The sequence below is a fragment of the Melanerpes formicivorus genome, unplaced genomic scaffold (genome assembly GCF_026170545.1).
Source record: "Melanerpes formicivorus ecotype bairdi unplaced genomic scaffold, bMelFor1.0.p_v2 SCAF_26, whole genome shotgun sequence".
Classification (NCBI taxonomy): Eukaryota; Metazoa; Chordata; class Aves; order Piciformes; family Picidae; genus Melanerpes; species Melanerpes formicivorus.
This window is the reverse complement of record NW_027142378.1, coordinates 5,863,881-5,883,234: the sequence shown is the minus strand read 5'-3', so window position 1 is coordinate 5,883,234 and position 19,354 is coordinate 5,863,881. Positions and strand designations below refer to the sequence as shown.

The 19,354-nt window shown below is 36.7% G+C and overlaps 1 protein-coding gene across 1 annotated transcript in view; it reads left to right on the top strand.

Annotated features, from left to right (window-relative positions):
- Nucleotides 1-19,354, top strand: part of USH2A (usherin) — a 378,576-nt gene that overhangs the window by 68,252 nt on the left and 290,970 nt on the right. The window contains exons 13-18 of the mRNA XM_068153470.1: nt 480-663; nt 6,550-6,713; nt 10,143-10,301; nt 14,754-15,248; nt 17,255-17,527; nt 18,886-19,043. Coding sequence (XP_068009571.1) covers nt 480-663; nt 6,550-6,713; nt 10,143-10,301; nt 14,754-15,248; nt 17,255-17,527; nt 18,886-19,043 — 1,433 coding nt within the window. The remainder of the gene's footprint in view (nt 1-479; nt 664-6,549; nt 6,714-10,142; nt 10,302-14,753; nt 15,249-17,254; nt 17,528-18,885; nt 19,044-19,354) is intronic.

The window sequence follows — 19,354 nt, the reverse complement described above, 5'->3', positions numbered from 1 at the left end:
GACTTTCCTAAGAAATTAAGTGCGTCTCTTGTGTTTTGGAATTGGCCGTTGTCAAGAGATGAGCTCCCAGACTAAAATGGACACATTTGTTCTCATAAGTTCCTTTTGTATGTTTCTCCTGCTTGCGGTGTGTTCATTAGTACCTCTCATGTCCTTGGGTCTTTACTTTCCCCAAAGACACATTAACTTACTCTCCCTATTTTGTATTTTCTCTGTCTAAAATAAAGTCTGAAGAGAGAGAATTAAAAAAAAAAAAACAAACTAAAAATCAGACTTGGAAAGTGGAGGAGGAAAAATAGCTTTACAAAGTGCCAGTGAGAAGATTTAGAAGCTCAGCTCTGCAGGAGGACTCTACTGTTTTATTTGAGTTGATATGTGCGTTACCTAAGCTTTGGCTCTGTTGTTTCATCCCTGATCACACAAGTTACTGTGTTAGCTTTTCGTATGTTTCACGTTCACAAAATCCCTTTCTTTTCCAGGTTTTTATTTTTCTCCATCCAGTGTCACTGGCTGTCTGCCATGTCTGTGCCACGCAGTTGGTTCAGTGAATCAGATCTGTGATAAACTAACTGGCCAATGCGTTTGCCAAGATGCTTCTGTAACAGGACATACGTGTGAACATTGCAAAGAACTTTATTTTGGATTTGACTCTGTCACAGGGAGGTAAGTGTTTCTTTGCAGAGCACTTATAACCTCCTTGTTACTCCTTTTTCTTATAGTAGCCGGTTCACAGGCTTAGTGAAAATGAAAAGATGTAATCCAGCTGCACCAATCCTTCCTTGAATTCATGTGTGCACACTGATTTACACGTGCTACGTTACAAAACCACCTGCGCTCCCGGGAGCTGAATGGAATAGAAATTTTGCTGCGGATTTAAGTACAAACAACATGAGAGCTGTATAATGCTAATGCTGTCTGATGTTATAGCTGTTTGGTAAATGTTTCTCTACACTGTCTTCAGTAAGATGTGTGGGTTTCTGAGGTGTTAATCATTGATTAGTTAATTATTAAAGTGCCATTCTTATAACTGGTGAATGCTTTCAAAGATCTCAGGAAGATTCTTTAATGGGGGGGGGGGGTTGGGGGAATGTGCAAAAAAAAAAGTAGATATCCCTGTATTTTCGAATTTCTTTTCATAGCAGCAACAGAAAATACAGTATCCTTCCTCTCAAAAAAAACCCTATTTTTCTGAGGCATTATATTCTTTTTCAGCATTTAGTTATGTGCCATAGGGTAAATTGTTTATCTGATGTAGCCTGAGGCCTCTAGATGCACTGAAATTATATGGATATATTCCCTGGAACGTAGTGGGGGGAAAGTATCTGTAGGTAGAGCATTGTTATTCCAACTATTGCTCTATCTTTCTTTTCCAGGATCATTGTTCTTGCTTAATCCCCACAATCTCAATTTCCTTTTAAATATTGTCTAGGAAGATTGCACATCTCTAATACAATAATATTTTCATGCAGACTGATGGTGTTAAATTGTTTTGTTGTAGTCAGTATTTTTACCATAAAAAAATAAAAAAGCAGCCAGGCAGAAGCAAAATCTGTACAACATTCCCCTCCCTGTGCTCCTTTCCCCAGCTAGTTATAGGGTAGACATGCTTTTAAGCAGTGATTATCAGTGTCATCTTGCATATATTTAACATTATTCTGCAGATTTTCCACTTTAACTTTTATGTTACTGTCACTTATTAGGAGATTTTTAAAATTATTTTTTACTGTCGTGGGTCATAGAGGCATCTGCTAATGGCCATAAAGTAATTTGTAGGAGTAAGGACTTCCTATTTTCACTTCCTGTCATTTCTGATAGTAAGGAATAAAATCTGTATTGTATTAAAGATTCTTTTAAAACATATTTTCCTTATTCTGAATTACTTTCTTTTTTTTATTGGTTGTAATATCTGCACACAGACACACACACTGAGTTTTAGCAGGTGAAGAAGGCGCTGATCTGTGTTAAGCAATAGCTATCCAGAACTGGATATTGGCTTTTGATTACCTTCATTTTGAGCTGCCTTATGACATTAAGAATGTGGAAATATCTAGACTTATCTAGATTCAGATCTTCTTGTAAAAATGGAAAGTTTTTACAGTTCTGGAATTTGAATCAGAGTTGGCTTTAATGCCTTAATACTACTTAATCCTCATGACAGTATTGAAGACTGCTCTGGTAGTACATTAACATGATTAACTTGTGTTGCATATACTTGACTTCCTCTTGGTTATCATCTACTTGGTCAATGTACCTCTGCTCCTCAGGCAGAAACATTTATCCACTGAAAATAATAATCCAACTCTTCATTTGTTAAGCTGTTTTAATCTATTTCTTTAACTGCTAGTATCTTCTTAAAAATAATAATACGCTTTCTCTTTCCCTATGACATTGCAAAGTCATTTAAACCTTCTTGCTCCAAGTGTCTTTTAAGGGCTCTGGTTACAGACCAAAAGAACAAAAAAAAAAGGATATGAGCTATCTGTAGTGGCAGAAATATCTCTGTCTTGGCACAACAGTGGAAAAGAAACAAAAGTTGTGACACAGAGAAACTATGAGGCTTTAAAATTCTCCCACTGAGGAATGTATGTGGTCTGACTTATTTCATGATGTTTTAGAGATAAAGCAGGAACTCCATGTATTTTTAATGTATTTCGGTTTGTGAAGTGGGAAAATTTCCTTGGCAATTAAAGAATTAGACATACTGGGTGTTAGCAGCAGTCTGAATAGATCTATAATGGTTGTAATTGGTACACATTTGAAATGCTTTACCTCTGTATTGTTTACTATAATGAACTGATCAATGAACATCACAAATTGTTTATCTATATATATATATCTTGACAGATTACTGTTTATGAAATCCATTTAGTAAGTGAGGTTTTCCCATAAGGATGAAAAATGAAGATTTTAAACAGATTGCTGGAGAGGCTCTAACTGCACCTAGAGAGTCAATGTAATAAAGGTTTCTCTATATTAATATTACAAAACCCATTTATCCTCACAAAATCAATATTGCAATTCATCTTCTCCTGACATGTCTCTTTCCATGTTTTAAAAGTCTGTTTTCCTTGATTTTTATATAATTCTGTTTTATTAAAAAACATTTGACTCAGAGAATCTTGAAGAATTAGCATTTAACAAGAATGCTGGAAATTTCTTACATGATTAAAAGTTTCAAGGAATTAGTTATTTTAAACGAACCACCAAAACTTAATTGTCTGAGTCTTTAATCCTGACTGAAAAGCATGATTTAGACTTAAAAACAAAGCCGGCTCTTCAGGTCTGCAGTTTTAAGAAATGACATATGGAATCATGCAAATCCAATGTGTAATCCTATGAAACAGAACATCATAGGATCATAGAAACAATAAGGTTGGAAAAGACCTCAAAGATCATCAAGTCCAACCTGTCACCCAAGTCCTCATGACTACTAAACCATGGCACCAAATGCCACGTCCAATCCCCTCTTAAACACCTCCAGGGACGGTGACTCCACCACCTCCCTGGGCAGCACATTCCAACGGCTAACAACTCTCTCTGTGAAGAACTTTCTCCTCACCTTGAGTTTAAACTTCACCTGGCACAGTTTGAGACTGTGTCCTCTTGTTCTGCTGCTGATCGCCTGGGAGATGATGACATGTATGATGTTTGAAGGATCTGGAGCCTAATTCAGAGTATAGGTGGGTAGGGAGAATACAGCTTTCCTCAAAGAAAATGCAACAAGCAGAAAGAAGCAGCCACACTCTACCAGGCACTGAATACTATAAATGTGTGAGTTCAATTCTCCTGTGCAAATGATAATGAAAACTGGAATACGCAGCGGACTCTTATTCATAAGAGGTGCAGTAATATACAGGAGCAGTAAGAGAAGCTTGTCTTTTACTGTTTCTCTATAGACACTTTTATTAAAACCCCTTCCCAACTAAATATGCACTAAATATCAGCATGCGATGAAGCGACATAATAATGAAGTACTGCCTGACTGAGCAAATAAATCTTTGTTTTTTCATTAATTATTTTTTTCCAGTTGTGACATTTCAATAGTTTCAACAAAACCTCTGTTTGAAGGAGGATTTGGATGCACTGCCTACAAACGAAGAGACTTAATACAGTTTGAAAAAACCTGCCCTTTTCTCTTGACTGTAAAAGAAGGCAAACTACAGTATAGTAGTTTCCAAGAGAGAATGTATTTTATTTATTCCCAAAGGGATATTAGTCCATGAAACAAATTTGCAGCTTATTTTGCAGCTTTGGCTTTTATCAGCCTTTTTAAGGGTGTTGAATGATTACCCAGGAGATCACACAGCATGAACTACTGTGGAGTAAAGGACCTCTAATACAGAGAGCTCTGTGATGGGCAGAAAATGTATGTGAAGAGTTTTCTTGCACATTAAATGTGACAATTTTTTTAACAAGTTTATTTCACTGATTATTGACCTTAATTTTAGTGTCCTAATGTGAAAACAATTTCCACCCTCTTTTCTCCTGAGCCTTGAAAAGCTGATGCCTAAAACATAACTGAACTCACTTTTATTTCTTCTTTCACACAGATAGGGAACAAGGTGAGGATGATAACTAGGAAAATGGCAAAGTAACTTGCTTACAGTCACCATCCCCTCTTTCCTTGTATCTGGTGCAACTGGCCAAGGAACTATTAGCATGAATGTTTCTCTCTTGGATTTCTTCTGTTGCTTCAACATCTTGTGTCCTGGTATCTGGAGTAATTAAGATTCCCTCAAACTTTATGTTGTTTTATGCCTGAGAATCAGACTCAGGGCAAAGGGAATGAATTGTAGATTTCCCAGTGTGTTTTAATAACTGCTGTATAGTGCCACATTTCTCCCAATTCATAATTTTAGCAAAACTTCTTTATTCTGCAGCAATTAAAGTATAGTGAAATTAGAATCTAAACAATGAAGTTTTATTTGCCATTGCTGACTTTCTGTTATGACTAATAATGAAAGTCTGCATCACAGCTGGTAGCATAATAGCTTTTGCAGGAGGGAAAAAAGTGCTTTGTTTAACTTGGGAGACCTTGTTGCAGCCTTTCGGTACATAAAGGGGGCCTGTAAGAAAGGTGGGGACAGTCTTTTAGCAGGGTCTGCTGCAACAGGGCAAGGAGCAATGTTTTTAAACTAAAAGAGAGTAGATTTAGACTAGATATAAGGGAAAAAAATTACAGTGAGGGGAATGTCAGGAAGAGATTCTTCACAGAAAGAGTGGTTGGCCATTGGAATGGGCTGCTCATGGAGGCAGTGGAGTCACCATCACTGGTAGTGTTTAAAATAAGATTGGATGAGGCACTTAGTTCCATGATTTAGTTGATTAGATGGCGTTGGGTGATAGATTGGACTTGATGATCTCAAAGGTCTTTTCCAACCTGGTTTATTCTGTATTCTGATGAGACACTGGAGCAGGTTGCCTAGAGAGGTGGTTGAAACCTCATCCCTGGAGATGTTTAGTGTCAGGTTGGACAGAGCTCTGAGTAACCTGACTTAAAGATGTTCCTTCTCCCTGTAGGAGCAGTGACTAGATAAACTTTAAGGATGCCTTCTAACTCAAACTAGTCTATGATTCTATAAACTGAGATATTCTGAGTGTTTGAATATTTGCATAATCTGACATTGATGTCTCCGGTATAAATAAATGTTGTAAGGGAAGTAGTACATCAAGTGAAAACCAAGTTGATTACAAGAGATTTCAGGTGCAAAAGCCAAAGTATAAACTAGTCCTGACAATGCTCTACTGATGCCAGCAAGATACACAGAACTGAAATGGGAAATTTGTGTGATACCAATGCTTTTTTTTTTTTTGTTGTAATTTTAATTAATAATAATTTAATTTACACATTTAATTAAAATATTCCTTTTAGTTATTTTCAATTTTGTCCATCAGGCTGCAGAGAAAATGCTCTTTTGGTTGTAATTTTTGTTTTTCTGCTATTTTCTTTCCTTTCAATGTTTATATCTGAGGTTTTTTTCTCCCAACTTTTGTCTACATTCATTCTCCTTTGTTCTCAGTGTGGTGTTTGTTTTTCGCCCCCAATTTTAAGTTTCCTTTGTAGTAAAAGAATTATTAATTGATGCCTTTTCAAACATAAGCCTGGTTGCCTCTAACTTAGAAGGTTGCATGTTTTGTGCAACAACCTCTGCAACCAGTTACACATATATCACTGAACTCTACAGCTCTTCAAGAGAGGTTGTGTAAGTAAGCATTGCAGGACTGAGTGCTTAATGTGATTATTACCAAATGTTATTATCCAGTTTGTGTATGGATCAATATGTATAAAAGCTCTATAACTCCAAGCAGTTTTTTTATCTGAACCCATCTAAGCTGCTGTTGAGATGTAAATGTTTGCTTTTATAACAGGCATCTTCTTGTAAGTTGTTTGGTTTTTTTTCTTTTAAATAGAATTTTTTTACTGGCTCAAGCTACTCAGTTTATGATTTTTTAATTGTTACCCAGGAATCTTTTAAACAAAACCCTACTGTGCTTAACTGAAGTGCTAATGTGTTTTGATCACTTCCTTGATTTGTTTTTTGTTTATAGATGTCAGCACTGTAATTGTCATCCTGCAGGAGCCATTAGTGGGACTTGTCATCTTGTTACTGGACAGTGTGTTTGTAAACAATTTGTAACCGGTTTGAAATGTGACAGCTGTGTTCCTGATGCTAGTAATTTGGATGTCCTCAACCTGTTTGGCTGTAGTAAAAGTAAGTGGATGTAAAGTCTTAAAAGCATGTCTTTCAAATGAATATTTTCTTATTGACTTAGTATTAAATTAAGTCAGCAGTACTAAAACTGAGTTTGATTGTCCCTCCTCCCATGTCTGGTTGCTGAATTTTGGGTGATTTTCACTGTGAGTATCTTGAGAGTGTTCTAGAGAGATGTACAGAGTGCTTTATGCTGTACACACAGGTCATGCTTGAAATCTCCCTCAGGGAAGAAATTATGGCCCATATCTGCCTTACATTTCCCACCAAGTTCTTCATATTGACCAATGCAGAGTTCACTTTTTAAGTCAGAAAAATAGAACAGTTTTTTGTAGACCTTACAGCTTAGCCCCTTTTTCTGCCACTGGCAAAGCAGAACTGCTTTTATTAGATCCAAAGAACAGAAGGTATGCTGAAGACCCCCTCCAGGTGATTAATTCAAAATCTCCTCCTCAGTGCAGCTTTGCCTTTTTCCTCCTAGAGTTTGGGGTTTTTTCCTGTGAGCTTTGTTTTTTTTTTACCACACTGGTCATACTGTGAGAATTAGCTCAGGTAGCCATGTGTACTGCAATAACAGGGTTAGAAATTCCTCTGGAGTATATTTCTGGATCCTCCTTCAACAAAATACTTCCTTGTGTGTTCTATGTAGATATTTGTATGATGTTCATTATCATGATACACGCACACTATAGATTTGCAAGCAGAGAATTACCTGCACAAAGAGTTCTTTTACAAAAGCAGACAGCTTTTAATGATTCCAGTTTGTATTTCATTGTAACTTGGCTTAAATTACAAATAATATCCATTGCAGAAAGCACACTGCTATAAATGGGATAGAAGACAAACTTGTTTCCAGAGGTGATTCTTTTTCCCTCAGAGTTTGAAACTCTTTAGATATAGTTTTGATTTTGTTTTGTTTGTTTGTTCCCCAGACCCTTCTTTAGAAGGCATAATATCTATTCATTGTGCAGGTAGCTGATTGGCTTGTTGTTTCTTCAAAAAAAAAATGAAAGATGTTTCAACTGAATGCATAACAATAATAATATGTGGCACTTTTATGATGCTGTTCATCTTCAAAGTGCTTTGCAAACATAAACCAACCTACTTATTTATATTGAGATATACATTGGATAGAGGTCAATGGCAATTCAACTATAAAATTGATTAATCATAATGTGACATAGATAAATAATATCACAGATTTTAGCTAGGAAAAAAAAAAATACATCAGGGAATATTCTAAATGCCAAGCAGGGTCCTCTTCTGGACATAAATAATACAGCAATTGCAGTATTTTGGTTATTTGTACCAAAATGTTTTGACTTGTTGCACAGATGTGGAGCTTTGCCTAGCTTGGTATTTGTGGGTATTTTTGTTGCAGAACAGCATTATATTGACACATACCATTGCTGTTTGGGTCTTTGCTAAGGGAAGCAAATGTAAGTTACTGTCACTGTCCAACTAACTTTCTTTAAGGAAAGATTTATTTTCAATTTTTTTTTTTAAGTTGTCCATAGGAATCTGAAGTACAGTAATTTGTTTACACATCTAAAATGCAAACAGCAGACATATGAGAGCGATGGAAGTTATACTGGTAAATTACTATGATTGCTCAGGTCTTGTAAGCATGTGTTCCATGGAGAGAAACTTTCAAAACTGCCAAAGGGATTTAGGAGTACTTGCTTTCTTTGATTCTCAAACTTTTTCTTTTTCCCTGTAGACACTTTAGCTTCTGAACTCAAGAACTCTAGATTGGCAGCAAAACAACCTGTGCTTTCTAATAGGAGATAATGATTGTGTTCTGTTCAGTCCAATAAATCCTAGAAGTATTTTCTGCTATCTCTTGGCTGAGAGACTCCAATAAGAGAAGGACTTTTCATTATCTTACTCTAAATAAAGAGCTTCAACACATGTTTTAGATTTGTATTAAAGCCTGATGTTGGTGTAAGCCTCTGAATCTATAATTTGTGTGGCTTGAGGCCCTCATGTTGTTTTGTCTGCAATGCTTTGTTTCTTTTCTCCTTTTAGCTTGGCTGAATGAATTTTGATAATTTGGTGAATTGTGTATGTTAAGCAATAAAAATGATGAAAGTTTATAAAGCAAGAAAAAAAATAACAAAAAGATGTAGGTTTCTAATGTTGGTATTTTCATATGATTCTTAATGTAAGTGAGAAAATCTTATTGGGTGGTCCTAGATCCAGCTCCTGGTATCTTACTCCATATGCTGATTCCTGTACTGCCCTTGTCTATTTTTATTCCAGGAGCAAAATATGTTCCTCTAGATTCATACTCCTCTGGTTTTCCTTGTCTGGTAAAGAGCCTAGGGAAATGGCATGGTCTGCCTTTGAGTCAAGCTATAGCAATTACTAGCTGCCAAAACAGAGCAGTCTTGCTCTGTGTTAATGCACTGAGGGTCAGAGTGCTTCCCTTGGTATAACAAGCTGGCTGGACACCTCACAGTAGGATATAGATTTATGCTCTGACTTGAATAATAACATAAATATGGAATCACAGAATAATATAGGCAGGAAAAGACCTTTAGGATTCAACTGTAAAAACATATATGTGTATAGGGTATATGTATGCACATAAAGCTAAATTTCTCAGTTAACAGCCACTGTCTTAGAAAGAGACGATCATGCAGTTAGTTTACAAAAGATGAAGGAAGGACTTTGCTCTTTCTGAAAGTATCAGACTGTTGCCTTGTGAATGTAAAAGTTTGAGATTTTTCTTGCTACTGGTTGCAATTTAATAGGGTATTTTCCAGAGTTAATGCAGGTGGTAGCAGAGTAGTATTTTGATAAATAAGAATCTCAAACTGATTTCTTAAAATGTTAGACATCTCAGTCTCATTGATTTAAGTTTCATTGGAAACAAATGGAATTGAATTGCCTAAATAACCTTCAAAATATGCCCCTTTATATTTTCTGTCATTTGATTAATTAGGCTTATTTTAACACTTCAGTAAAATTCGTAGCTAGTTGGACTTTCCATTTCTGTTCTATTAGAGGAAGTTATGCCTGGCCTATGCTAAAATGGAATGATTCTTCTGAAACAAAAAAATTATAACTGAGCTATAAACTTCAATAACATGACAAGATAAACATGTTCCTGTTAAATAGGGGTCTGGAAATACGTAAAACAAGAAAAAAGTTTGGAAAGCTGTTGTGGGCTTGCTTAAATTGGGTTTGAAAGGAAGAGTAAATTTGTAATTTGTCCAAATATATAAATTTATTTCATGTATATGGATAAAAAGCTGGAGAGCTTATTGGAGAGCATTTGGATGGATCAGTTTATCTTGTCTGGGTGACTGTACTCAGTATTTTTTCCTTGAAGGAATATTAGCAGTTTCTTTGCATTTTTATTTAGATTTGTGTGGTTATTAATTGCCTTAATTTTTACATCCTGCATTTGTGTGTATGTTTTAGCTCCATTCCAGCAACCTCCTCCTACAGGAGAAGTTCTCAATTCTTCTGTTATCAGTCTCTCATGGAGTTCCCCTGACTCTCCAAATTCTAACAGGCTTACTTACCGGTTGTATAGGGATGAGGCTGAGATTTATTCAACTGAAGACTACCACCCATTCAGTAAGTATTTATAGAGATATGATATCAAAGGTTTTGTGTGTGTGTGTGTGGACATACGTGTGAATGTATATATGTGTGATTTTTCTTAATAATTTCTTGTTTCTGTCATTATCATTCTCTGTGATTTTGAATACATTGGTTTGTTTTCCTTTAGTGAGTTATGGTTCTGTGTTATTAATTTTGCTTGAGAGAAATGAATACCACAGTATGAAATCTGGCAAACTGAGTCACCCAAAATGCCTGATAATTTTTCACTTTTTAATCTGAAAACCTTTAAAATTGACTTACCAAAAGCGTTCCCTGTGAATATACCCAGTCTTCAAAATCTAGGAGAGACAAAGTCCCAGATGAAGAACTAGGCTGAATGGGAGAGAACGTAATGTACTTTAAACCCCTTTTTTTCATCCTTCTGGTTTTAAACTGTTAACAGATTAGGAAAGCTTTTTGTGGCCTCTAACTTTTAGCACCTTCTCTTAAGCTAAAAGTGTAGCTCCTGATTTGCCTTTAGCAGCACCACTTCTCTCATGTTGAGGTTTGCAAAGGGATCCTCAGAAGGCAGTCCTCAAGGATTTGACGCTGTCCTAGCTGGAAAGGCCATTTTGTGCTACTATCGATCCTCTTATCAAAGAAAAGCAGATGGATTTGGATACTCTTTTTCTGTATATATGGCACAAAAGTGTTTAGTATGGTTTTTTTTTTTTGTTGGGTTCTTTTTGGTTTGTTTGTTTGGATTTTTTAAGAAGACAGGTGTGGTTTAATGCCACTAAAGTTTAATTTGTGTTCAGGCAGCTTTCGTTTGTTACATTTTCATACCAGTGCAGCATTAATATTTTGCAGAACTCAAGTCTTTCTTATTATTGGCATATACCCTGAAGGGAAAAAATAATAATTTAAAAACAAGATGATGATTCAATGGAACCACAGATCTTTTGACATGCATCTAACATTTTAATGTTGTGGTATATGCTGCTGTGTTGTGGCTGATTACTCTGTGGCTTATGCTGTCAATGTGAACGGACCACAGTACATACCATAAGGAAACCTGGATGGTTTTAAGGCCAGGCTGTACGGGGCTCTGGGCAACCTGATCTAGTGGAAAGTGTCCCTGCCTGTGACAGGGAGGTTGGAAATAGATGATCCTTGAGACCCCTTCCAATCCTGACAATTCTGTGACTTTGTGAAAGGTACAGAACTCCATGTAAGCATGGGATTAAGTGATTGAGAGGAGAGAAAGAAACATCACCAAAAGAGTTCAGAGACCTAATAGGAAGAATTCTAATTCCTTAATTTGATTTCAAAGCCTAATTTTAGTAAAAGTGTGAATTAATTTCAAAATAAAAGCTACTGTACTTGTCATAAAGTTGTTCTTAACAATGTACTTGAAACACTGCATTGTTGAGGATGTTATTTCATAATTACCTACATACTTTGTAGAGAGGTAAAAATTATGAATTTATTTAGCTGGTTAACAAGACTTAAACATGTTTCTGTTGAACAAAATATTTCTAAAAACTGACTTGGTTTCAAAAGATTTTTTTTGGCAATTTCCAGGTGATCCCCCTGATAAATGATGTAAAATCATCTGCTGGTGTTTGAATATCAGGAACACGTTGTTAATGCTGTCAAAACTTTTGATAATGTTACTTTTGCTTTTTCTCAGTGTAGGCTGGAATTTGTAACACCTATGAAATACCCTGAGAGTGTAACTAGATGAACATTATCTTATGATTAAACGAGAGCATTATAGAAACACTGAGCTTCCTAAGGAAAATTAAGAATTGTTATCTAAATCAGCCTGGTGAGCTGGCTGATGGTATTGCAGAATGGCAAATTAAAGCAATGTTTTCCTAACTGCTGTGGTAAACCAGAGGCTCAGGAGATTCCAATCCTTGTCTTGAGGATAAAATTAAATACTTGTTCTAAAATGTGCAACCCCCCTAAAAGCTACTTACAGTACTAACTCCAAATCACATTGGTTCTAATTATTTATAAATGTAACAAAATATGTGATGGAGATGTTCACCTGAGGAATGTAGAACTTTCTGTGGTTTTGCTTTATCTATTCTATCTATGTATATCCCTAATGAAATAAAATTACCCTCTGGTGATTCATTGGTACTGAATGAACTTCCTCATAAATTTGAGGTGGTGCTGATTACTTTTCTGGCAAATGATGTCAGCATTCTGGTTGAGCTACCTCTTCTGATCACTGTACTTGTAAAGGGGAAAATAATGTGCTTGCTGTCAACATCAGACCTGGGGCCCCAGAGGATGGGTTTGGGGGTGGTTTCTTTGTAGAATTAGGGTGATGTTAGCGCTGTTGTTTCTAGACAGGTGTGAATGCTTGAGTTGGTTTGGTAGGGAGGTGGTTCAGTAGGAAGATGACTCTAGGTCCTGCACTAGCTCACTTGTTTGCTCTAGATAATTTTCTAGATTGTCTTGATTCTAGCTCAGGTCACTAATTCTGAAGCAGAGTTGCTTGCTAATTCTGGAGCAGAGTTGTGATTTACCTCGTTGTTTTAGAACTGCCCATTGGTTCAGTACTAAGATCAAACTACCTCATTTATTGCTTCAGGACTGCTGGCTGATTTAGGGCTTTTTCATGGTTCTTGCACAGGCTCTGGTTCACTTGATGGCTCTTGATCATAATCTAGCTCACTCAGTTTTTCTAGATTGGGTTCTAGAGTGGGGTTGGGTTTTGAAATGGGAAGATACTGGAATCTAGTTCAGGGGCTACTCATGGTTTATCATTTGGGGGTTGGATCTCCAGATGTCCCTTCCAACCCCTAACATCCTGTGATTCTGTGATCTCATGAGCATTTGTAGTACTTGCTGCTGCTGCCAGCAGTCTTGATGGGTTTTCTCCTTTTTTTTTTTTTTCTTTCTTTCCTTCTTGAGTGCTGCTTTTTCTTCTCTGTGGCTTTTTTTTGAGTTGAAAGCCCATAGGATGGGGACCCTATCATGCTATAAAGTCTAGCTTTCCCAAGTTTCTAGCATGCTAGCTCTTACTGCCTCTGTGGTCATTCATTTCTCTGGAGGCAAAATCAGAAAATGGACACATGGCAGTCTCCTAGTTGCTACTGTCCTTCACAGCAACTGGTTGTCATGCTTCTGCCATGAGAATTCTTGCCAGTCTGTCCAAGAGTTTTGCCTAACACTTGTTGAATGGGCTCTGGTACCCAGTCTTGCGCCCAGAAGCACTTCAGCCACTGCAGTGTTTCCATGCAGCTTAGCAAGGGGTCAACAGCTCTATACATGAGTACTTGTACCCACAGTTACAAACTACAAGATAACCTTGAAAGATGAAGAAACAGCTGAATCTCCCAAGCAATACTGAAATGTGCTACATCACTTGCCTGCTCATGATTAATGCACAAGTATGTCACAATAGCCATTGTTTCCACTGGCACAACCATTCTCCAATCTTGCCTAAAGTTCCAAGGCTTGAAAGGCATGAAGATGAGATTTGTCAGTCTCCTTATTGCTGGTCTCCAGTGTTAAGTTTGTGGTCACTGAGTGATAGCAGAATTGCTGTAAGAAAATACTGTAGCAAGACTGCTGCTTTTACCCTGCAGTGTCAGGAGCTGAATATCTAGCACAGAATTTTAAGGTGCTCTTCCCTAAGTTCTACTCAGGGCTGGCTTGCCAATGCAGACATGCAAAGAGAACTTACAAATACATGTGTCCTCTCCTTTGAAAAAATTTCCTGAGTATCAGTGCTATGATATGTAATATATTACTCAAGGTTCCCTATTTCTTAAGGCAAAACATTTTATGCTGGTATGGTTGTATGTAAATTCACACTGTGCTGTGCTGACTAAGATGTGTAACTGCTTCTGTTATTTACCCAGGACCTATTCATGGTCATGGCTGCTCAAAAGCTATGTAGTGTAATGGAAAGTAGAAGCTAAGGAAGGTAAATACAGGCTTTGGATATACCTTTTAAATAATTATTTGCACTTCTGTTTCACTTGTCATCCAAAATCAAATGCTCTACAAATTAAGCACCATTTTAGAAGTGAGGAAGTGAAAGCAAAGAAAGATGAAATATTTGATCTTATACTATGAAAAGAAAAATGTGAAGAGTTATGGAATGGTTTGGGTCTTGTTTCTTAATCAAATCTACCAATATCCATGCTGATTTACATTTGAAATAATTATTTGAAAGCAATACAGAGGAATACAAAGATGATTGTATGAATCTTGTTCCTGATTAAAGTAGGAATGAGAGAAATTCAGTGAAAAAAATTGTGCCAATGTGCAGTGGAAGATGATAGAGGGAAAAGGAGAGGAGAGAAAGTGTGATATTCAAAATGATCACAAGAAGAACTTGCATACAGGCATAAATCTCTGATGTCTTGGATTAGGGCTGGAAAGATTGTAAGTATGCAAAACAAGATTACTTTTAATGTGTTAGACTGATACTGTTTTCTTCTCACCTCTTTGGTTTAGGTGTTCAGACTTTCAACGATACCATGTTATTTCCATATACCTTCTATTCCTATTACATCCAAGCCAGCAACGTTCATGGTTTTACAAGAAGTGCCTCAGTGACATACAGAACAAAATCTGGGACACCTACAGGAAGCTTGCATTTAAATCCTGTCTTTCCTGTTAGTCACCACTCTGTTTTACTTTACTGGACAAATGCTTCCAATGACTCTGGGCCCATAGAGAAATATGTTTTGACATGTACTAGCTTGGTTGATCTTCAGCCTTGTGGTCAGTATGAAGGCTTAAAAACTTCAGCAATTATTTGGAATCTCATTCCATTTACAAAGTATGTCTTTTCTGTGCAAGCTTGTACTAGTGGAGGCTGCTTAAAGAGCCAGCCAATAACAGTAATTACTGCACAAGCTCCTCCAGAAGGATTACACCCACCAATGATAGAAACCATCAGCTCTACAGAACTGGCTGTGGAATGGTCACCACCTGAGAAACCGAATGGTAGGACATTGTAATTATTTTTGTAAGTTGAAGGTTATGCATTGTCTCAAATCTGGTTAGAGAATGAAGTAAGTGTTGTCTTAATTTGCCTGTCTACCATTAAACATACCCTCAGAGTCTATATTTTATTCTTTTGGAGTCCAGAACTCCAAATGTGAACGTGCTGCATCCAGGATTTAGCCCTTAGTGGCATCTGCTGCAGCAAAAATCACATTTATAATTAAACATTCACAGTAAAATTGATTTTTTTCCTTAATTTGCCAGATCGCCTAGTTCAGACAGATGTGGCGATATTGCCTGACAAAGAACAAATAAGCAGATAAGAGTTATGGAAAAACAATCTAAGAATTAACAGAGAAGTCTGTTTTTAAAACCATCCGTCATGTTTGGTAACTAATTCTATTACCAGTGTAACTTTGTTAGGGATTAGGCGATTGCCAAGAGTTGCTGGTCTAACTTGGGTAATAATATTTTAGCTTTTTGAAACTAAGAACACAGCTGTTCTAGGATTCTTTCATGATGCCACAGATTTAACTGGTAAACACTTTATCTGTTAATAACATGTGCAAGAAATTTTGTGAACTTGCACTTATATGCATCCATATTTGTGCATGCAAAAGAAGCATTCGGACCTTTCACAATATGGGGACATTTCATGTCCTCATCTGTTATGGGAAGCTCAGCTTTGTCTTCAAATATCTCATTTTCCAACTATTACCAGATTAGATAGGAGGAATGACCCCACAAGAATGTCTGTTTACATTTAGAGGGGACAGTTCCTACATTGCAGGTAGCATATACTCTTCACAATTTACTCTGTAGCTGTTCTATGCATGCAATTGCCATCACAGGCAGATTTTAGCAATACTTGCAAATTTCTTTTGATATCTAGTCAGATATCCTGGTCTTTCCAAAGACAAGGAGAGCAGCTGTTTTTCCCAAGCAACCTTTACATGTGTGAATACAGCCCAAACATACACATTATGTGCTTTGCTGTGGTTCGCTTTTCCATTTGGGCAATCTCCAGTCAACTTTCTTACAGTCTATTCTTAAGAGTAGCACAGCTTCCACAATTCAGCCTAAGTTATGTATCATTTCATACCACAACACTGAAGTTTGGGTGCTTCTTTCCCAAAATGCACCTTCATCATATGTAGTAGGTGTATGTTGATGGAAAAGTGGCACACACACATATATCTCCTATCCAGTATTCTAAAACAATAGATTTCCACTGTCATTCAGAAATTGCCCCCAGACTCCATTGCATTTAATAAATAAATAAATAAATAATCCAAACTTTAAATATCCCCTTGAAAATCAGAGACCTGGACTAATTTCCAGTAATATTATTCAGAACTTAGAATCATAGAATTGTTAGGGTTGGAAAGGATCTCACAATCATCTCATCCCACCCCCCCTGCCATGGGCAGGGACATCTCACACTACATCAGGTTGCCCAGAGTCACATCCAGCCTGTCCTTAAAAACCTCCAGGGATGAGGCTTCTACCACCTCCCTGGGCAACCTGTTCCAGTGTCTCACCACCCACATGGGGAAGAACTTCCTGATATCCAATCTGAATCTACCCATTTCTATTTTTTTTCCATTCTCCCTAGTCCTATCATTACCTGACACCCTCAAAAGTCCCTCCTTAGCTTTCCTGTAGGCCCCCTTCAGATACCAGAAGGTCACAATTAGGTCTCCTTGGAGCCTTCTCTTTGGATATTGTCTTTTAGTGAGCTCAGTAGAACTCATGTAATCCAGATGTTCATTTTCAAATTCCAAAATTGCATGGAGGGCAAGAGAAACAGTGTAATGTAAGAAATACCAAAGTGAGCATTTTGATAAAAATAGCAGAAACTAGGGAAAACTTCTAATGCTATATTTTCTGTGTTCTTTGATTGATTGATTCTTAGCTCATTAAAGATATTGGTGTTCATATAAAGTAGTAAATCACTTAAATACACTAATTTTTCTGACTTTTTTTTTTTTTCCTTTCTTCTCTAGGCATAATTATAAGATATGAAATTTACATGAGGAAAAAATTAAAATCAAATGAGAACTTTCTTCCTCCTGAAATTCGTGTTTTCCACAGCAGTGGATGGCTGAGTCCTCAGCCCGTTATGGAGTCTCCTAACGAAAACGCACTAGCTGCACCACAGACCAGTACCATAGTCACTGATCTGGAGCCATTCACTGAATATGAATTTTATGTGCTAGCAGTAAACATGGCAGGTAGTGTGTCTTCAGACTGGAGATCAGGACAAACAGGAGAGGCTGGTAGGTATTGATTTGAATTTTTATTAAAATGTGTCTAGTGATGCTCCTCAGTACTTAGAACACTAAGCAAATACATTTTCTCAATCATAACATCATATTGTTGAAAATTATTCTGGTCAATAACAGAAAAATTTCATCACAAGATTGCAAAATCTCCCAAGCAATGTTTGAACTCTTTACCGTTTCCCCAGTTGTCCTTTAAAGTATAAAAATGCGTAAAAAAGATCAGTTTTGTCACAAATGTATTAAAGTGTTGTCCAAGAAGATATATCTATTCAGAAAGAGGGTTTTAATGAGTTTTCATGAACTGAGTCTTTGATTTTTTTAGAAAGAATTTTTTTGAAGAGGTTACCCTTCCAGGAGTATAGTGCTTGAAACTTTTTGCATGCTTTTGCAGAGGCCAAGTGTCACAATATGGGTTGGTTTCTTTCCAAAAGTTTAACCAGTTCACAGTGACTCTTATTCTGAACCTTCTGTTCATATTCACAGAACTTGCCACTTTATACACTTTTTTTGAACTAATAGCTATTTATTTCAATGCTTTCATTAGAAATCTAAGTGTTTTATGCACATAGAGCCTATATTTTACAATTAAACACACCTCAGTTACATCGCTGATACATTTGTTTGCTGTTAGCTTCAAAATTATGTCCTCAGACATTTGCTCCTGTGGAGCAGCAGGATAAACTAATTCCCCTTTCAAAATGAGTCTTTCTGCTTATCTGTTCTTAAATGCTATATGTTATAAAAGTGTTAAATTGTATTTGGGAAGTGGTCCATTAGTGCAGTGTTGTTTGTACATAGCAGAAGTGCTGTGAGTTGGTATCCTATTATTACAGAGTAATCAGGTGGGGATTTAACTGCAGTGCAAACAATCCTTTTACAGATTTACTACGGAAGTCAGGGGAACTGTTTTTTGTAAGAAGTGAGAGACATGTTAATTTCAAACTGGCCTAGCAAACAAAATTGCTTTTAAGATGCTGAAGTATTGAACATTTTTTGCTTTTATCAGTTTTTTCCCAGGTTGCAGGAAGTTTTTGCTTGAAGACTTTTCATTTGTATGTACTTTCCTACCTGCTACAGGGGTTAGGACTTTAGTGTTGATTAGTATTTCTTTGTAGACATTTGCAGAGTTTTATCCCACGTGCATGGCCAGAGTATAAAGCAGGAGAATGATCGGTGATGTACTTTTTATCTGCTATTAAAATGAGATGGAAATTCCAGTTGGACTTGAAAATAAGGTTAAAAAAGAAAGAGAAAGCTGCCTGAAATGATGTTTTACAAATACAATGGGAAAGCTCGCATTACACACATTGCTCACTTTTTAAATGAATGTCACTGTATTAATTTTATTTCAGCCCCAGTGTTCATGCCATCTCCATCAGTATTCCCTCTTTCACCATATTCCCTTAATGTGTCATGGGAAAAACCTGAAGATAATTTAGCAAGAGGAGAAGTGATGGGATACAGCATCAGTTTGATAATTGAACAAAGGGCCTTGCTACCATATTCTCAGGTATTATTCTTAGTTACATTAAGTTTTTCCTAACTGGTATTAGTAAAATTGATAGCTTGATGTCCTTCTTGACATAGTGATGAATTGTTCCCCCGATTTTCTGTATAAACGTTGATCTATTTCTTTCTTGAGTGATTGGTGATATTATACACTACTTTTAGGTTTTAAGTTGGATTCCTGAGCTGACTTTTTTTCACTAGTGGGTGAGATTCAAAATGAGGAGGGATGGGATTGAGCAACAATATTTACATTGTCTTGACATTAGCATGTTCTGACTCTGTATTACTTCTGTATTTGCTGATATGCTTAAA